Source organism: Vicugna pacos, chromosome 25, assembly GCF_048564905.1.
Source record: "Vicugna pacos chromosome 25, VicPac4, whole genome shotgun sequence".
In the NCBI taxonomy this organism is placed as follows: Eukaryota; Metazoa; Chordata; class Mammalia; order Artiodactyla; family Camelidae; genus Vicugna; species Vicugna pacos.
In genome coordinates, this window is record NC_133011.1 from 11,850,965 (window position 1) to 11,870,768 (window position 19,804).

At 47.2% G+C, this 19,804-nt stretch overlaps 1 protein-coding gene across 2 annotated transcripts in view; it reads left to right on the forward strand.

Annotated features, from left to right (window-relative positions):
* The first annotated feature begins 2,563 nt into the window (after positions 1-2,563).
* Positions 2,564-19,804, forward strand: part of BAALC (BAALC binder of MAP3K1 and KLF4) — a 328,207-nt gene continuing 310,966 nt past the window's right edge. Inside the window, exon 1 of one of the 2 annotated variants that reach the window (XM_072949594.1) lies at positions 2,564-2,945. In XM_072949594.1, coding sequence (XP_072805695.1) covers positions 2,786-2,945 — 160 coding nt within the window. In that variant the 5' untranslated portion in view covers positions 2,564-2,785. The remainder of the gene's footprint in view (positions 2,946-19,804) is intronic. The other variant, XM_072949593.1, reaches the window with a different exon arrangement.

The following is a 19,804-nucleotide window of genomic DNA, read 5'->3' on the forward strand; positions in this document are numbered from 1 at the left end:
GAACAAAATGCCTTGGAATGATTCTAACCAAAGAGGTAAAAGACTTGTACTTGGACAACTGTAAGACATTTATGAAAGACACTGAAGATGACACAAACAAATGGAAAGATATACCATGCTCATGGTTTGGAAGAATTAGTATTATTAAAATAATCATATTCCCCAAGGCAATCTACAGATTCAATGCAATCCCTATCAGAATATCAATGACATTTTTCACAGAACTAGAACAAATAATTCTAAAATTTGTATGGAAACACAAAGGACCCCAATACCAAAACAATCTTGAGAAAGAACAAAACTGGAAGTATCACATGCCCTGATTTCAAACTATACTACAAAGCTACAGTCATCAAAACAGTATGGTGCTAACACAAAACAGACACATAGAGCACTGGAATAGAATGGAGGGCACAGAAATAAACCCATGCACTTATGGTCAATTTATTGCAAAGAAGCCAGGAATATACAGTGAAGAAAAGACAGTCTCTTCAATAAATGGTATTGGGAAAACTGGACAGCTGCATGCAAAAGAATGAAACTAGACTAATTTCTTACACCATATACAAAAATAAACTCAAAATGGATTAAAGATTAAAGACACAGTGAAGGAAACTATCAACAAAATGAAAAAGCAACCTTCTGAATGGGACAAGATATTTGCAAATGATTTATCCAATAAGGGGTTAATATACAAAAATGCAAAGAACTCATACAGCTTAACATAAAGAAGAAAATCCAATTTAAAAAATGGGCAGAGGACCTGCATAGACATTTTTCCAAAGAAGACACACAGATGGCTACGAGACACATGAAAAGATGCTGAACATCACTAATTATCAGGGGAATGCATATCAAAATCACCGTGAGATATCACCTCACACCTGCCAGAATAGCTATCATCAAAAAGACAACAAATAGCAAGTGTTGATGAGGATGTGGAGAAAAGGGAACCCTCATGCACTGTTGATGGGAATGTAAAGTGGTGCAGCCACTATAGAAACCATTATGGAGGTTCTTCAGAAAAAAATCAAAACTAGAACTACCATGTGATGCAGCAATTTCACTTCTGGGTGTTTACCCAAAGAAAACAAAAACACTAACTTGAAAAGATATATGCATGACAGTGTTCACTGCAGCATTATTTGCAATAGCTATGATATAGAAGCAGTGTAAGTGTCCATTACAGATGAATGGATAAAGACAGTGTGGTATACAGTCAGTGGAATATTACCCAACCATTAAAAAGTGGAATCTTGCCATTTTGGACAACGTGGATGGATCTAGAGACTACTGGGATAAGAGAAATAAGTCGAACAGAGAAAGACAAATACTGAATGATCTCACTTATATAAAACCCAGAAGAAACAAAACAAAACAAAAACAGACTCAAATGCAGAGAACAAAAGGTTGGTTACCAGAGGGGAGGAAAGTGGGAAGATGAGTGAGATAGGTGAAGGGGATTAAGAGTTACAAACCTTTATATAATAAATAAGCCACAGGGATGTAAGATACAGCATAAGGAATATGGTCAATAATATTGTAATAACTTTGTATGGGGACAGATGGTTACTAGACTTACTGTGGTGATTATTTCATAATGTATGCCAATGCCAAATCACTATGAACTAGCATAATATTGTACATCATCTGTATTTCAATTATATACATCTATATGTGTTGAGTGAGTGAAAAAAATACTTATTCAACACCATGACATTCTGGCAGAACTTGGTCACGGAGGATTTATTTTCCCAACCCTTCTTTCTTAGCTGTCTCTTTAAGGCAGTTTCCTTCTTCTACCACATGTTCTGGCTCCTTTGGGACAGGTAAATTCGTTGCCTCACTCAAGTCTGAGCTCTAAGAGTTGAGTGTGCACCAGGGAATGAAATGCTGACAGCTGGACGGTGGACCCCGAGAATGTCAGGGCTGCCCTTGAGCTTGGAAGGAAGCCAGCCATGCCTCCCAGCCCCATCCATAGAGGATGTTCCAGGTGCTCTGCGGTTCCTGATCCTCGTTTGTTTTCTTGAGAACAAAGTTTGAAGTCACAGGACTGGTGACAGAGTATAGCCTAACTCTATTACGGCCCTACTCCCTGCTCCAACTAGGACAGGGACGGGCTCTGACTTCTCCCTGATTCTTAGCGGCAATACTTTATTCCCAGTTTCCAGGTTGTCACCAGGTCCACGGCTTTTGAAACAGGAGGCCAGAAAGCTTAGGATCCCTTCATAAGTCCCCAGGATGGATGAATGGAACGAAGGAGGAAGGAAGGATGGATGAAGAGATGAAATAAGGGGGCTGAAGGAGTAGATGGGTGCGCAAGGGCCTGGGAGCGATGACCCTGGCTCTCGGGGTTGATCCCCTCGTGGGCCCCCGCCCTCCCCGCTCCCAGGTCGCTGCTCCTGCGCCCCTCGGCCTGCTGGGGCGAACCGAGGGAGGGTGAGGGCGCAGGGAGCGTTTGACTTGGGGCGGGGTGAGGGGAGCGGCGAAGGCGAGGGGAGGTGGGGAAGGAGGTGGGGAAGGAGATTGGGGAAGGGGAGGGCCTTGGAGGCGGAGAGGAGGGGCAAGTGGGGAGAGGGCGCGGCGGAAGGGGTGGCGGGCGCCGCGGGAGCTGGGCGCCTGGCCGCGGCGCGGGCGGCGGGCGCGGGGACGCGATGCCGCCGCCGCCGCCGCCGCTGCCGCCTCCTCGCCGGCCGGGGCTGCGCCGCCGCGGCTGAGCCGCCGCCGCCGCCGCCGCCGGAGCCGCGAGCCGAGCGGCCGCCCTGCGCGCCCGCAGCGCGGGAGGATGGGCTGCGGCGGGAGCCGGGCGGATGCCATCGAGCCCCGCTACTACGAGAGCTGGACCCGGGAGACGGAGTCCACCTGGCTCACCTACACCGACTCGGATGCGCCGCCCAGCAACGCCGCCCCGGACAGCGGCCCCGAGGCGGGCGGCCTGCACGCGGGTGAGTGCGCCCGGCCCCGGCAGACCCCCGGCGCTGTGAGGCGGGGGCACAGGAGGGGGAAACGGGAGGGGCGCGGGACGCCAGGGGCAGCCCAGCCCCCCAGAGAATTCGGTGCTGCATGGTCGGGGTCGGGGGTGGTGGAGGACAGACAGACAGGACCTGCCTGCTGACGGACTGACGGACTGACGGACCCAGGCCCAGGGAGCGGGGCCAACCTGAGACCCTTACAGAAGGCTGAGCTAATCCCCGAGCCTTGGGGAGGCTCACACCTCTTGGCTTCCGTCGGTGCCTGCTCACTGGTCGGGGACGCGTGGGGCGGGAGCACTGCCCGCCCGGCCCGCGCGCCTGTCCTGCAGCCCACCCACGCCTCCCGCCCGCTTGGAGTAGCCGCAGCCCGGTTTCGGCCCATTCCCTCCTCTGGCCGCCTGTGCACCCAGCCGGTCACTCCATCCACTGGCCACCTGGCTCCTCTCTCTCTTGATTTATAGACTGACCCAGATTGCCTGGGTGGAGTCTTCCTCCTTGCTCCCCCCTTTTCCTCGTCTCGGGCTTTGAAACCCAGAATCCTAGTATTCAGGGCAAAATGAATGCCGGCCGCCTCATCCCTAGTTTTGCACTTAAGCTTTCTTTTCAAGCAGTTGCTTCTTAGTAGGGACTCCCCTCGCTACCCTATGATTCCTCGATGCTTTATACGAGGCAGGGCATGAAAGTGAATTACAACTACACATTAAATACTCTTACCATCCCCTCTCTGACAGAAATCTGATAGAAAAATATGCAAAGAACTTTCTGGTCCCTTTCCGGTTCAGTCACAAATTAGATTTTTTTTAAGCAGACACTGATAATTGTAGGGTAGAGATGAAAATAGACTGTTGCCACAGACTGACCTTTAATCATAAACGTGTCGGTGACGTAGAAAGGAAGAAAAAACGTCACTCCTTATTACATGGATGTTATCAAAGCCAGATCAATATTTGGGTAAGAATATTTTAACTGCTTCCTGACCTCTCTATGTTACTGGCATTTGAATACTGACATCTAAAATAGCAAATGAGGTTAATTTGAAGCATAACATATAAGGAGGGGAAAAGGAATGTCAACTACCTTAAAAGATCAGTCATCTGAAATCTGTGCCTCATAAGTAAGAGCTGCCACTTTAATCCTGAGACTCGGTCTCCATCTTTTAGGACCAAGCTGGCTCCTTTTTCACATGAACTTTGTGATTTTTTTTTTTAAAGTGAGAACTGTCAGTGAAACTGTGCAGGGCATAACACTACACTATATCTGTCTGATTTTTCTGACTCAAGATAGCAATCATAACAGTTAATGGTGTTGCTGATGTAACACCAGCGAGTTTCCAAAAGATGTGTTGGCTGAATTCAGTGTCAGAATGAGGATAAGACGTGAGCCTTCAAAAGCAACCTGGTAAATGTTAGATGAAACAGCATTTCCCGGGGAGGTGTGGTGCTTCTCAGCACAGACTCAAAAGACTAGAGCTGCACTCCAAGGAAATAAGGTTAAAAAGGTCCAGTGTGAAAAAGAACAAAGTACAGCTTCAGAGAATGGTTGCCTTGGTGACTGGAAATGTGTATGTGTGTGTGTGTGTATGCGTGTGTGTATGGTGTGAGAGTTATTATGGGATGGCTACATATGTACATATTTGTTTCCAATGCTTATTCCTTTATTACTCTGCCATCCTGAGTCATTTCCCATCATGCATCATGAGATCTGGTTCCTGCAACAGGTGGGGTCTAGGACAAGCATGCTCACTTATGGGGCCCTGCCAGATAGGTGGTCCTGAAGACCTGACTCACTCACAGGAAGGGCTCAGCTCCAGTCCTGGAACAGCACCCTAAAATTGGCAAGACTCTTACGTGGGCAGGATCATTTCAATTCCCTAGAGCCTTCCATTAGCCTCAGGGGAGAGGAACATTTCTGAAGATCAAGATGGAATCAACCCTCCCCTGAAAGTGCGTTGGCATTCTCTTTAGAGCCTTTAGAAAAATGGCTTGATTCCTGTGGATTTTTCAGGCTAGCAACTGGTTGTCCTTAGTCAGAGTGGGTCATCTGTCAGAGCTACACATCTGGATTTCAGCTGCCCTGGGGGATTAGCTAGAGTTCTTTATTTTCCTTCTCCTCCCTGCTCCTCTGGCCTCATCCATCTTCTGTCAGTGCTCCACCTGTGAATTCAGTTCCAGACTTCTGGGGGACACCCACCAGCCCACAGTGACTGTGTCACGGGAGGAAGCCAGAATGCCACTTTTCCTGTTTCCATCAGTCCTTTTCTGATGGGGGACAAAAGGGAAAGCTGGATTTTGGAGAATCCAGATTGTAAAACCAACAATAACGGCTTTGTCCCTAGAATTCTAGAGCTGGAGCAGGTCTCTGGAGGTCATCTGTCAGGGCCCATGGGATTCAAGTAAATTGCCCCAGTCTGCACCACACAGCCTCCCAAGCCCTTCAGTCTTACCTCCAGCTCCCTCCGGCCTCCAGAATCCCTTCTTTCTGGGCCCCTGGTCACTCTCCTTTAGTGTCAAATTGAAGCCACCCCAAATCAGGAGCTCTGAGGGCAGAGAGAGGACTAATTCATCTTCATATCTTTTGCTCAGCAGAGTGTGGAGCCTGTGGTTAGGATTTTAGGTTTTCTGAATGGGTAGGAACTCCAGCTAACCCTGCCCTCACCCTGTCAGCTCTTCCTCGATTCCCTGCCCCACCCCCCGTGCCCTGCCTTGCATCCCTTGCTGCTGACATTTTTCCCACTTGCATAAATTTAACCTAGATTCTTCCAAGCGCCTTTCTGATCCCACAGTTTTTTTTTTAAAAAGTGCCCCCAACTTTACCCTACCCTATTGAAACCCCAGCTCAAAGATTCCATTTCTTCTGTGGCCCCTCCGACCTCAACTCCACACCCATATCTACCAGAAAGCCCCATTTAAGCATGTCTGCTTGTAAATCTCATTTCCATTTCTTAGTCCAACCCAGAGTGACACCTCACAGATGTTCAGGAAGTGTTTATTGAATGAATTCTGCATTTCTCAGCAGGAAGGGGGCCAGTCCCATAAAGGGAAGACTTTCTTGCCTCCTTCTCCTTAAAGAGTGATTCCAAGCCTTTCATTGCTGTGCCTGGGGAGCCTCCACTTGCCAAAAGAATTCAATTAAGTTTTAGATTCAGCTATTAGGGAGGATGGAATTAAAGACTTAACCAAAGCCACAGGATCTGATATCCATGGCTTCCCTGTGTCATTGAAGCCTGTCTTTCTATCACAGGAGGAAATTTAATTGATCTGGCATGATTTAGTTCTTATAAAATCAGTTTGCTGGATTGATTGTTACCTCTGTTGTCTGATGGAGGTCTCCCATGGAGAGAGGGGGTCTCTGAGGTTGCTGTGCCCCAGCCAAGCTCAGCCATTCCATATATGAATCACTTTCCAACGTCCCCTCAATTTAATCACAAGTCCCTTGAGTCAGATCCTTAAATATCCCTTTTTGGACTGTTAGTTTTTTCCTAATGTCTCTAGAGAATAAAACATTTCGAATTTCTCTAAAATGCTTCTACTTTATAGTTTTAAGTCACTATAATAATTGCTTTAGTGAATGCGAGATGGAAGATTGCAGAATTAGACTTGCAGCAAAATGATTTATCTAAATCAATTGAAATAAGTCAAATGAAATGAAGAGCACTTAATATTACCATTAGCTAACATATATTGATATCTTACCAAGGGCCAGGCGAAGTACTCAGTGGCACTTGATGTAAATCGTCTCGTTTAATCCTCAAGGGGGAATGAGGCAGACCGTCACCACCCCCCTTTTACAAGTGAGGGAGTGAGGCTTAGAGTGTGCAGTAACTTTTCCCAGTCTAAGACTAGAATCCAGTTCTTTCTGAATCCAAAGCCCCCACTCCTAAATCCTGCCTTCCTGATGAATGGGGGATCAACTATAGAGTTCTTGATTTGACAGTTGATGGGACTCAAAGTCTGGTCTGATCTTTTGATAGTGTGGTGTGGTCTCAGCACAGTTTTTCTGTGCAGCATCCCTGAGGGTGGGAGATCTCGTCCCTAGGGAAGAAGTTCTCCCCATACCTTTGTGGAGCAGTTTTCCTTGCAAGAAACTCTACCTGCTGCCTTGTGATTTCCACCTGGCCTCGCATGGATGGTTCCTTCAATGTCAGGACTGCCGTTGCATCTCCTCTCACCATTGGTCCCCTAGACCAGCACGTACAGTTCCTGCCGACGTTTCTCAGGCATCTGTGGGCCTGACCATACTCCTGCAAACACACCACTTGGTTTCTCGAAGTCCATCTTGATACAGGGGACCTATGACGACCTCCGAGCTGCTGATGTTAGCCGAGCAGCATAGGAAATGTGAGGTCTGTTATGCTGTGGGCGCCGACCCTCTCTGGGCGCAGGTAAAACCAGGTGAGAATTTGTATTTTTTTTGCTGTTGTTGTTGCCATATTACCTTGAGGACTCACATGACACTTGTGGTGACTTAAAACCCTTAGATCTTCCTTTCTAGTCACATTTAAGTCACATTCTGTGGCATCAGGGACATTGTCTGGATTTCAGTCTGTATACCCAGCATCTGAAACAGTGACTAGAATCTCGGTGGCATTCAATAAATGTTTGTGGAATGAGTGAGTCCTCATGAATCCTACATTTGTGCTATTGATTTCCATAACACGAGTGAGGGATTTTTGTATTTTTTTCTTGTTAAAACGAATCTTGGTTTCAGTTCAATATTTAAACTTGCTGACCCCGACTCATTTAGTTAGTGCCGTGAAGACAGTAGTCTAGGCCTGTTCCCCGATGTTGACAGTCTAAAGATGAAGGACACTCGTTCACTCGTTTGTTCATTCAATACAGAGCCAGCATGAAGATGAGTAAGAGAGGTTCCTTGACCTCAAGAAGTTACTAATATAGGGGAGACAGGCATAAAGGTGGACACACTTCAGGTCAGCATGGTCCACCCTGGAACAGCGTGAGGGAAAGGCGCCGGGGGAGGGCAGAGGACTGAGGAGTTCATTTTGCCTGGGGAGGGGCCGGTGTGTACAGACCCCTGCAGGAGGCCTCCCCACAGGAGGGAGCCCTCACAGCCCCATTATCCTGACTCCCCCTGCCCCGAGAGTGAGGGCACCGCGGAGAGCCCACATGGGGCTTCCTGGTGGATAAGCCTCCCTTGGCCCCTCAGCTCCCTCTGTTACCACTGATGGTTATATTTTGGAATAACTATTGCCTAACGCCCGCCCCCTCGGGATGACAGGCTCTGACAGTTAGGTCAGGGGTCACTCCCCTCGCCATTGAATCCCTGTGCCCAGTGCTGGGCCTGGCAACTGGAGGACCTCAGGTAATGTCTTGTGAGTGAACACATCTCCTAAAACTTCTCTGTGTCCACTTCCTTCTTCCTCTAGTCCCCAGGGGTGATGTTTTCTTTCCTCAAAAGTCCCAACTGCTCTTCCTTTTTGGGCTCTTGTCTACCTGATGGGAAGCATTCCCACCCCTCTGTGTCTCCTTTGCCAAACACAAGCCCCTTTGTTATAAGGGTTGATTTGCAAAAATTGTGACCAAAAAAAGGGTGGCAATAAACCTAGGCAGTTCATAAAGGTCTGGGAAGTCGCACGTTCCCATGGCCCTCACCCCCTGGGCACAGTCGCCCAGCCTGCCCCAGGCTCTCCAGGCACTTTGTCCAGGCCAGTGAGAGCACCGGCCACACTGCGCTGCCGAGGCGTGGTCACGCCCGTCTCTCGGGTTAGCCTGACTGGCGTTTGCATGCCTGGCATCTACCACGCGGGTGTTGAATGACTGTAAAAATGCATGGATGGAGGAATGACCCTGCTGTGCAAGTGCAGCTTTGTCTGTCTCTCTTATACCTGCTTTCCTGAGTCCTGTCTTAAGTGATATTGTCTTGGACTTCAGTCCAGTGAACTATGTCTTCATTGGACACTAGATAAAGTTCTTCTGACTCTGATCAGAGATGAATTTCAGGCCTCAGGCTTGGGCCCCAGTGGGAGAAAGATAGTCCCCTTTCAGTCAGCAAGGAGTCTTTTCCTGGCTTTTCCTGCACTCACCGACCCGCAGCCCCTGGAGGTCCTGCCTTCTCCCTGGGATCTGTGCGCCTCTGAGCCCCAGTACCTTCCTGCTGGTAAGAGCATTCTGTCCTAGTGAAGTGGGAGCCTGACCCGTTGTTCCTGGCCCTCAGTGCCTGGGCTTCCATCCCGGGAGCCTTTCAGTGTCAGGTCCATGGCCTCTAGCCCCTGTCAGAAGATCATTTGTCTGCTGTTGTAAAATCCTGTCCCTGCCAAGACTCCTTCAGAGGTTCTGTAGCCGGTCTGGGTGCCACCCTGGCTTCCATCTTTAGGGGAGACTGGGGGGTGGGGGTGTGGTCTGAGCCACACTGTGATTTAGCCGCTTCCAGCTTAGCTACCAGCGGCCTTCCCTTTCTCATGTGCACCCCCTACCCTGCCCCTACCCAGTCACCTCCTTCTCTCCAGAGATAAAGCTCTTTAAGAATGTTGCTGTAGGCTGACCTGTGTCCTGCCATACTTGTCTGTTGAAGTCCTAACCCCCAGTACATCAGAATGTGACCTTTGGAGATAGGGTCCTTGTAGAGGTGATCAAGTAAAATGAGGTCTTTATGGTTGGCTCTCATCCAGTGTGACTGCTGACTGGTATAGAAAGGAAATGTAAACACACAGACAGACAGACAGACACTCAGGGAGAATGCCATGTGATGATGAAGGCAGAGATCGGAAGGCCAAGGAAGGCCAGAGATGACCAGGCAACCCTCAGAAGCTGGATTCTCCCTCCCAGCCCTCAGAAGGCTCCGACCCCACCAACACGTTGATCTCAGTCTTCTAGCCTCCAGAACAGGGAAGCAGTATATTTCTGTGAAGCCCTGCAGTTTGCAGTACTTTGTTACAGCAGGCATAGAAAACTAGTAAAAATGTATTTATGAGCATGAACACTGAAACAATAAGAGAGGATTTCCGTGGTCCCTACCTCACACTTCCTTCTGAGATCAAGTCTATTTCCTTGTCATTTACATTCAAGTAGCATTTATTGAGCACCTAGTAGAGGTGAGAATTTTTCTTTTGGACATTAGTTTACATAACTCTCTAAAATAACTTCATAAATCATTGCTATCACTGTTTACCGGATAAGGAAACTGAGGTCCAGTGAGATTAAGAGATTGAACGGGGTCACCCAGCCAGGACGTGGAAGCACCTGGGGCAGCATTCAGGTCTGTGGTTTCTAAATCCATGGCAGTGCTAATGTCTAAGCACAAATTTAGTGTCCTCCTCCACCCCATCTGCCTTTGGCTGTTTTGAAAATCTGAACCACTTGGAGTGGGAGCCTCCCGGCAGTGTTCTCAAGGCTGAGGATGTGAGTCCTCGAGGAGACACCTGCAGCCCAGTGGCACTAACACCACCCCCTGCCTGTGCTGAGCGCCCCGAGCGGGGCTGCAGGGATGCTCAGATTACCTGCATCCCACTCACCTCGTGGCCTCATTAAAGATGAACAGTCTCTGGCCAGAATAATATTTTTCCCTGATTTCAGATGCAACAACTGTTCCTTAAAAAAATTTAGAAAGTGCAGAGAAGCACATGGAAGGAAACAATGCCTCTGTCACCTTTAGGTTCCATCCTTCAGGTCCTATATCCGGGTGTATACGCTGCACATTGCATCATCTGTGGGAGTTGTGATTAAAGTTTTAGGGACGTGGAAAAAAATCCTTCAAATTGCATGGTAGCTCAAAGGCCAAGAAAAAATTTTTTGTTTCTCTTTGTGTTCAGGAAACTATTTAGAGTTGGTGGCAGCCCCAGTCTAGTTTGAATGAGGGCAGAGCAAAGGGCAAAGGCCGTGGCTAAGTGAAGGAGTTTTTCTCCCTTTTTCCTTTCAATACTAAGCAAATGTGGTTGAATTCAGCTAAATTACATACTCGGCTAATGCGTGCGAATCCATTGTGTGTGATGGTGTACGTGGGACCCTCCATGTCCCCCTCCCACCTCTCTTCTAGTGCCCCCCCCAATTTGGCTCAGACTCAGGATTCTGTTTTATATTCTGCCCAGCCATTTTTTGGGATTTACAGCCGCTTTATGAATGTAGAAACATGGTGTGTGTGTGGACTCGCTCTCTGTCTGAGTCTCAAATGCCCGTGAGGTTGTGCAGGTTGGTGGCCCCGTGTTCGGTTGGTTCCACGCCACACACTGCCAGCCCAGGGTCCCTGGGTCAGGTGGGATAGGGAAACGCTGTCTGCCTTCATCCCGCCATGTGGCTTCTGTGTAATGAAGCAAAGCCGGAAGCCTGAGTAGATTTTCCTTTCCTTTTTTTAATTTCATCTATTTATTTCTTTAGTTGCGGGGGGGTGGTAATTAGGTTTATTGATTGATTGATTTAAATGGAGGTACTGGGGATTGAACCCAGGACCTTGTGCGTGCTAAGCATGCGTTCTTTTGCCACTTGAGCTATACCCTCCCACCGTGAGTAGATTTTGCTGAGTCTAGCTCCATCTGTTTTACAAATAGTGCCAATTTCTCCCAGGTTCTGGGATTAAGTTGTCTGTTAGTCTTCACTCTGAGTAATGTTGTGATTCTTGGTCTTTTTCTGTCTTCGTGAGCATTTTAGTGGGCAGCTGGGCAAGGCTGAGTTCTCCCAGCCAGATGCCCTTCAGCCTGGAAGTTCAGCCCAGAGCCCCTTGACCTTCTCCTCTAAGTCACTGCACCAGCCTGTGGGACACACCACACCCACAGAACCACTCCGCCAGATCTGGTCTCTGTTTACAATCTCCTTCTCCTGTGACCATGTCCTCCAGTGCCTGGACCTTTCTCTTCATCACCCTCATCGTCTTCCGTGCTATCTTGCTTGGAGACAGGACAGTTCAGTGGTTAAGGAATTGGACTTTAACAACAGACATTTCCCAGCTGTGTCACCTTGAGCACATTTCTTAGCTCTTCTGGGTTTCAATTTTCAACATTGTAGGATGGGAATTGTTGCAGAATTAATGTTCTCACAAATATAAAGGGTGTAGTGTTTCAATGCTGCCCCTCCAAGCACCCAGGATCCCTTCACCTCCTCCATCTTGCCCTGGGCCCATCTCAAACCCAGGGTCACTGCTCCCCTGTGCTCCTCGCATCCCTGTTTCTGAGCTGCCTGGCATTGCTTTTGAGAGTCATGCGTGTGGGTGATTGCGCCCGATAGCCTAGGACCTCGTGCCTAGAACCTCAGTGTTCTTAGCACTTCTCGGCAGTTCTGTTAATCCCTTATTAATGTGCTGTGACAGTCCCCGTGTGATACTCCCGACACTATCCTATTCTTGCCCTCTGAATACGAAAAAAATTGAAGACTTGCAGTGAAGTCTCCCATCTCTCCCTCTAATCACCTGTTGTACATCCTTCTTGTCACCTCAGCCTTTGAAAAAACATCTCTAGCCATTGGCTCTCCTCAAATCTGCCTGTTTGGAGTCTAGGTGCACTGAAGAGGTTGTTCTTTGTTGTAACTGTAGGCGAGGCCATCACAGGCGGTTCTATTTATTTTCTGCACTTAACAAGAAGTCTGGAGGTCAGCAGCTGCACTGCTCAAGGCTGCTACCGAGGACCTGGGCTCTTCGAGTTTATTGCTTTGCCATCCTTGGTATGTGGATTTCATCCTTACAGTGGCAAGATGCTGTAGGCATCTTACTTTAGACAGGAAGAAGTGGGAAGGGTAGAAAGAAGCATTCTACCTGTCTCTCTCTCTCTCTTTTTTTTAAATCTGTAAAACGATAGCTTTCCCAAAACCCATTAAGCTTTGCGAGTCTCATTGCCCAGAACCACAGTACTTGGCCATCCCCGTTACAAGAGCCTAGGAAGTCAAGACTTTTAGCTGGGCTCATGACACCCTAAAAGTAGTGAGTCCTTTTGGCAAAGAAAAGACAGAACAGATATTGGGAAGGCTGCAAGCAGGTAACTGTACCTTTCATCCTAAGACTGTGTAAGAGAAGCGGGAAGATTAGCAGGAGCCAGGGGGAAGCAGGAAAGAAGGTAGAGAGGTGAGGAGCGGAAGGTCGGCCAGAAACCAAGACAACGTAATTACTAGTATTAAGATTTTGCTACAATAATCATATATAATAGTAATTATTGTGTTTTTCACATTCCCCTGTGTCAAATGAATTCATAAAGGTGGATGTTTGCTGAAAAAGTTACATGTGCCAATACTGAACTAATTTTAGAAATAAGGCAATAGCCCAAACTGAAATCTTTTAAAATGGCCTTCTGGCATCAGACATTGTTTTGTGTACGCACAGTCCACACAGTCCACAGTGGTGGACATTCCTTTGTTTTCTGCTTCATTTTCCTGCAGAGCTAATGCCAGCCAGAAACTGATGTGCCCGTGATCTTCTGTGGCTCCAATTTCCGATAAGCGGGAACATTTGTGGAGGTCCACATGGGGTCCCGCTCATGCTCAGACTGGGGGCTTCTGCTGGAGAAGCAGCAGACAGCCAGCTGGCTGATTGAAAGACTTGACATTATTTCCTGTGAAAGTTAAAAAAAAAAAACCCAACAACAACACAGCCTGCTATTGCCTGTAGAGCTGGTGTACTTCAGGGCACGAGGAAATCAAAAGGACTTGTAGAAAACAGCAGGGCTGTTTGAGAAACCGGTCGTCATAACAACAGGGCACAGCGGCGATTACGAGGGAAGCAGGGATGCCGGTGCACCCTTCACAAGAGGGGGATTCAGGTTTAAACACCTCCATCAATAACAGTCCCATTTGACAATGAGGCTCCACCAAATTATTGCCTCCAGCAACCACTTTTCAAGGACAGGCTTCATAGCAGCCAGGCTCAGATTTGCTTGCTGGGGAGATAAGTGGAATGTGTGCAAACACAAACGACCCCATTCTCTGCCTCGTGAGCGCAGCTTCTGTTATCTGCGTGTGTTCAGTACCTAATCCTCTTATCCCCATTTTACAGATTGGGGTAGTCAGCGAGGTGGGGTGACTTGCCCAAGTGCTGCACATCAGATTCTCTTGGGGAACCTAAAATAAAGTCCACACCCCAACCCTGGGGCTTCAGATATGGTAGGGTGGGGTGGGGCCCATGCTGAGTAGCATTCCCTCTGTCTGGGGTGGGGCCAAGATTCTGCATTTCTGACTAGCTCCCAAGTGATGCTTGGACTCTCACAGAGAAAGGAGGTCTTTGATCAGAGGTTGGCAAACCTTTAATGGAAAGCGCCAGATGGTAAACACGTCAGGCTACATGGGCCACATGACCTCTGTTGCCACTACTCGACTTGGCTGTGTTTAGCACCAAAGCAGCCACAGGAAAAGATACAGAAATGAGCGGGTGTGGCTGCGTGCTCACTCCTGTCCTAGGAGATTCTGAGGCTCAACCAGGTTTAAGAGTCATTGTCTTTAACCCCAAGGCGGGGTGGAAGAGAGAAAGGGACAGGTTTGCTGTCACTAGTCTGAGCCCTCAAGCACACCTCTACCTAGCTCAGCACAAATGAGCCCTCAATGTCAGTGCAATGAACAAGTGAATGGGATTCGTGCGTTTTTCACCTTGAAGGCAGCTTTTAAAGGTTATTAAGGTGCCTCTGATGCCATTAGGTCATCAAGGCGTTGTGTGTCTTACTGTGCAAATCCTACTCCTGAATTGAGTAGGGTTTGGGAAGAAACCTGTGTCATGGCATCACCCAGAGTAAGTTTGGGGCTCCGGGTCTCTCAGGTGTTCGCCCTGCCTAGGGCCCCCAGGAATGTCGGGATCCTCTGTCCCTTCATCACATCACGGGTCGCTGTTGATCCAAAGCCACAAGGCGGCTGCTGTGGCCCGGGATGCTTTTCCCAGCTGCACTTGTGCTCCCCCGCCTCCACGCCACCGCCCTGCGCTTCTTCCACGGTGTGGAGCTGCAGGGAGGTGAGAGGAGTAATCAGGCGTCTCCAGTGTCTCTTCGAGCTCTGTTCACCTTTCCTTAACGCCCAGTTACTGCCATGGACTGTAAGGCCCGAGCTGGGGTGTTTCAAAAGTTGCCTCACGTCTGGTTGGCGGTGAGTCTGGGCAGCTGATGAATGGATTGCTGTTATGATGTTTACTTTTCTGAATCAGGTGTTCCTTTTAGAGACGGGGGCTTCGAGCCATGACGTAAGGCTTCAGAAAACATCCAGTGAACCTAGTTACGAAAGGCACCATTTAAATAGAAGCTGCCCCAAATGTTAACAAAGGGGCCCAGGGAGAGTGTGCCTGTGCCCTTAGTTTTTTTTCTTTTGCGCATGAATTCCAAGTTCAAACACTGACTGTTCTTGGAATCCCCAAATCCCATAGCCATAAGCAAAAAATCAGTGGGAAATGTAATAAAAACACAAATGAGAAGGCAATTTAAACATGTGTGCGTGCACACACACACACACACACACAAACAAGAACACACCCCAGAGATTACATCTACAACTGGAGATACCAACCAGTTGCAATTGGGCAAAACAATTCTGGAACCCCTTCATTGTAGCCACAGGCATTTTTAACATAACATTTCAATTTTTATAAAAGTGTAAAACCTTAAGGTTAACTATACAAATGAACACATATTATTTCAAATATACATATATATACATTGGGGGAATGGTATCATGAACCCCTAGGTACCCATCATCCAGCTTCAACGATTATCTACACACAGCAGGACTTGTCTCATCTCTACATCCATCCGCCTTCACCCACTGGATTATTTTGAAGCAAGTTCCAGAAGTCATGTAACTTCATCCATAAATACTTTAGTGTGGATCTCTAAAAGCTAAGGACTCTTTTAAAAAAGATGTAAGATTGAATCACATGAAACTGTCATCTTTGTAGGTTGAAATGGTGTAATAGCAGCAATTCTGTGTGTTTCAGCCTAACCACAATACCATCAGTGTACCTCAAAGGTAATGAAAATTCCTCTCATATAACCAAAATTCAATCATTGTCCAAATTTCACCAATGGTCTCATGTTCTTTTCTGTAATTGGTTTGAATTAGGATACAATGTCCACACATTGTATGTGATTGATATTTATCTGGTTCTCTCTCAATTTGGTGATACTAAGATTGGCTGAGACAATCCCACCATCCATTGTGATAATTGATCATCCCCATCAGATTTTAGTCATTGATAATCAATGTCGACATCAGTTATTTCATTAGGAATTGCAAAGTGGTGATATTCTAACATTTCTTCAAAATGTATTAGACATTCTATAAAGAATGACTTTTCCTTATTGCCCATTTGGTTTCCCTGAAAAGGCAGAGTAAATGTCCCACTTCTTTCCCTTAATTATCAGCTCTCAGTTTGTATCCTGGTTGCCTCCAAAGGTGGAAATAACATTATTAGTTCCTGGATTTTAGAGTGTTTGATGAGTTTTAATTCTTTGCACTTACTGCAATTATTATTATTTTATGTGTGTGTACTCAAGCTTTCCCACCCTTGACAAGAGGGAGCCTCTCAGTTTGGTTTCTTTTTACACAACTTCAATCATCTTTGATAGCCCTTCCTTTCTGGTATTTGATTTTTTTTTCTAGGTTTATCTTACATTTTTCTGTGCTAGACTTTGAATTAGCCATTCCCCTAAGGAGTCCTGGTTCCAGCGCCTGGGTAGGTGCTCATTGCTTTTGGATTGGTTATTGTTTATAGACCTTTTCAGCAGACAGAGGTAGAAGTTATTCATTTTCTTTTTTAAAGCAACAGTATATTTGTGTTGATATTATAGATTTAGATTTTTCAGTTGTAGGGCTTTCCCATAATTTTTTGATTTTATATTTGTTCATTTTTTAGAATCTGAAAGTCTTGGTTCCTAACAGCATTGTAAATGCTTATTTGCTTTTTATATATCTAACAATATGTTATTGAAAGTATTTTCAGATTTTTATGGGGGTTTTTGTCCTTAGGGTGTATCACAGTAGAAATGTACAGTTAGATTGCTGTTTTAAAGTCACTTGAAATAACTCCTTGGTGTATGGTTAAGCTATCAACTTGCTATATAGGTAGGTTCATTTGTTTCATTTTTGTGGCAAACTGTTGTTTTCTAAAATTTCAGTGTAATTTTGTTTTATTATTTAGGTAAAAAATTTACAGAGGTCCAATGACAAATCTGCAAAACAAGCTACGTTTAAGAAGTCTAACTTTCGTCTATTTCCTCTACTCTGTTCCCTTTGTCCTCCTGTAGTTTCGGTTATCTTTTCATTAAAAATTTTGTAAAATAAGCACACATACCACACACACGTACACAATTCTCTCCATTTTAAAGATAAAAGATAGCGTACTGTACCTCTGTTACGTACCTTGGCCTTTCCGCTTAACAATATATTCCAGAGATCACTTCAAAGGAGTGTATAGGTAAATGTCTCATTCTTTTTTTTATAACTACGTAGGGCTCAATTGTGTGGGTAGGTCACAGTTTATTAAACCAGTCTCCCACTCATGGCCATCGGGTTGATTCCAAACTTTTGCTGTACAAACAGCCTTGTCCATGTGTTTTGTCATTTTGCCAGTGTACCTTCAGGCAGATTCCTAAAAGTGGGACGGCAGGCTGCAGGCTGAATGCAAACAGGTACTGCCAAATTCCCCTCCCGAGGACGTGCACCGTTTTGCATTCCCACCAGCAGTGTTTGAGAGTGCCCGTTGTCCCCTAGCCTTGCCAACAGAGAATATTGTCCAAATCAGGGAGTTTTGTCACTTTAATGGGTAAGAGATTGTCACCTAGTTGTAATGTGCTTCTCTGTGAGTGAGGTTGCAATCTGCAATTGCCTTTTTGCCAGATGCATACAATCTGTTTATATCTCTAGGCCTATTCTTTTGACCATATTCAGTAGTTGCAAGTCTAAAGTCTTCATCCTTTGAGGATGACTGAGGTACTCTGAAGAGCAAGAAGTCCCTGAAGTTATTTAGTAGATAAATTGTGGGGGGTTTGCTGTCAGATGGAGCGGCTGGGGCTCGCTGGGCACCTTTCTGTCTTAGTGCAGGCTCAGGGCTTCTCCATATGCTCTTTCTGCATGGGCTAGCTTGGGCTTCCTCACAGCCTGGTGGCCTCGGGCAGCTGGACTGTTTATGTAACTACTGCCAGTTCCAGCACATGTCCCAGCTAAAAAGGCAGAAGCTGTATTACCTCTCGTGACCTAGCTTTGGAAGTCATGGTGCCACTTCTGCTTACAAGCGAGTCACAAGTCTGTCCAGCTTCAAAGGGAGGGAATTAGATTCCACCCCTTGATGAAGAAATGGCAGAGTTCTAGAAGACTGTGGCAGTTTTAAGAACTGCGAAGTGTCTGAGATTTTACCTGACAAGTTAGCCTGTGACAGTGTCTTGGACGCTGGAAAGACACGAGTCTCCTGGGTCAGAAACAAAGGACTTGGTCACGAGGGCACAGCAAGCCCCATGAGAGTCAGCATTTGCATCAACTCCCCTTTTCCCCACGTCTCACAGAGGTGACGCAGATGGGCCCAGATGGGTTCCTGCACATGCGCTCGATTGTGTTACAGATTTCTGTGCCTGCTTTTCTCACCAAGGGTGGTATAAATGCACTGTCAATGCTCCTTGCCCTTGACCTCTCTGCAGCTTTCAGCACTGCGTTGTTCTGGCTAATCTCCTCTGCCCACGCCCTCCCCTACTTTGGAAATCAACCTTCTCCTTCAGTTGCACCACCCCACCACCGATGAATGTCTCTTCTACCTCTGATTACGTCTTCTCTGCCTCATTCTCCCTTTTGGCTCCTCTTTCCTGGTTCCCCGATCCCCACCCTGGATGTGTGACTCTCCATGTCCTTCCCCAGCTCTCTTTCCTCACTCGGCATGCTCTCTCCTGCAGAAATCACCCACATTTCCAACTGCTAGCAAGACAGCCGGCTGCTGTCCCCCAGGTGCCTCAAATTCAGTTTCCCCCAAACCCGACTAACCTCTCCATCCACACACCTGCGCCTCCTACTGTGAGTTCCCTGTTGGTTCACCACAGTCATCTTCTGGTTGTCTGGGTGCTAGACTTTAATGTTATTTTTGTTTTACTCCTATCTTTCTTTCTGCACATTTAATGGTTAACCAAATCCCACAGACTGTCTTCTATAATGAATAGTTTTTCTCAGGTCTCAGGACCAGTGCCCAAGTTCAGGCCCCTCTCAGGCTCACCTGTGAATAGCCTCACGTCACCCTTCCTATATGTCACATCTTGATGGCAAGACAGGTGTCCCTCTCCTCTCTCACTGCCCTGTACTTGTCCCTCCCCAAAACCACTAGCTGGATTTCTCAGCTAGTGAACAACCTTATTCCCTCCCTCTCTTCCTTCCTTTCCACAAATGTGCTTCAGCACCCACTGTGGGCTGCTGGGAGGCACCGTGGTAGACACTGTAGCAGTGAATGAGACCAACAAGGCTCTGCTCTTGGAGTGGACGCTCAGGTTGGGGGTGATGGTGACAGGCAGAGAAATAAATAACCAAGGCAATTTCAGATATCTGTAAGCACCGTGAAAAACACCAAGGCAATGAAAGAGACGGAGATGGGGAGGGAGTGGGGGCCAAGAGATTGGGTGGTCAGGGAAGGTCTCTTAGAGGAAGTGGTATGTAAGTTAGACTCTGAGTGGAAGGCAGGGCTGGCCTTGTGAACGTTAGGGACCAGACAGCTCCTGGAGAGCCACCAGAAAGTGCAAAAGCCCTGAGGCTGAAATGAGCCTGATGTGATGGAGGCACAGAATGAGGCCAAAGTGATTGGAGGGAACTGAGAGAGGGGAATGTAGCCAGAGAGGCTGTGTGTAGGGGATGGAATATGCATCGCCCTGTGAGTGATGGGCAGGAGTGTGGGCCTCGTTCCAGCAGCGGAGAGAAGCAGGGCTGGGTTAGGTGTCCCCATGGAGGCTCTGAGCCTCTCCT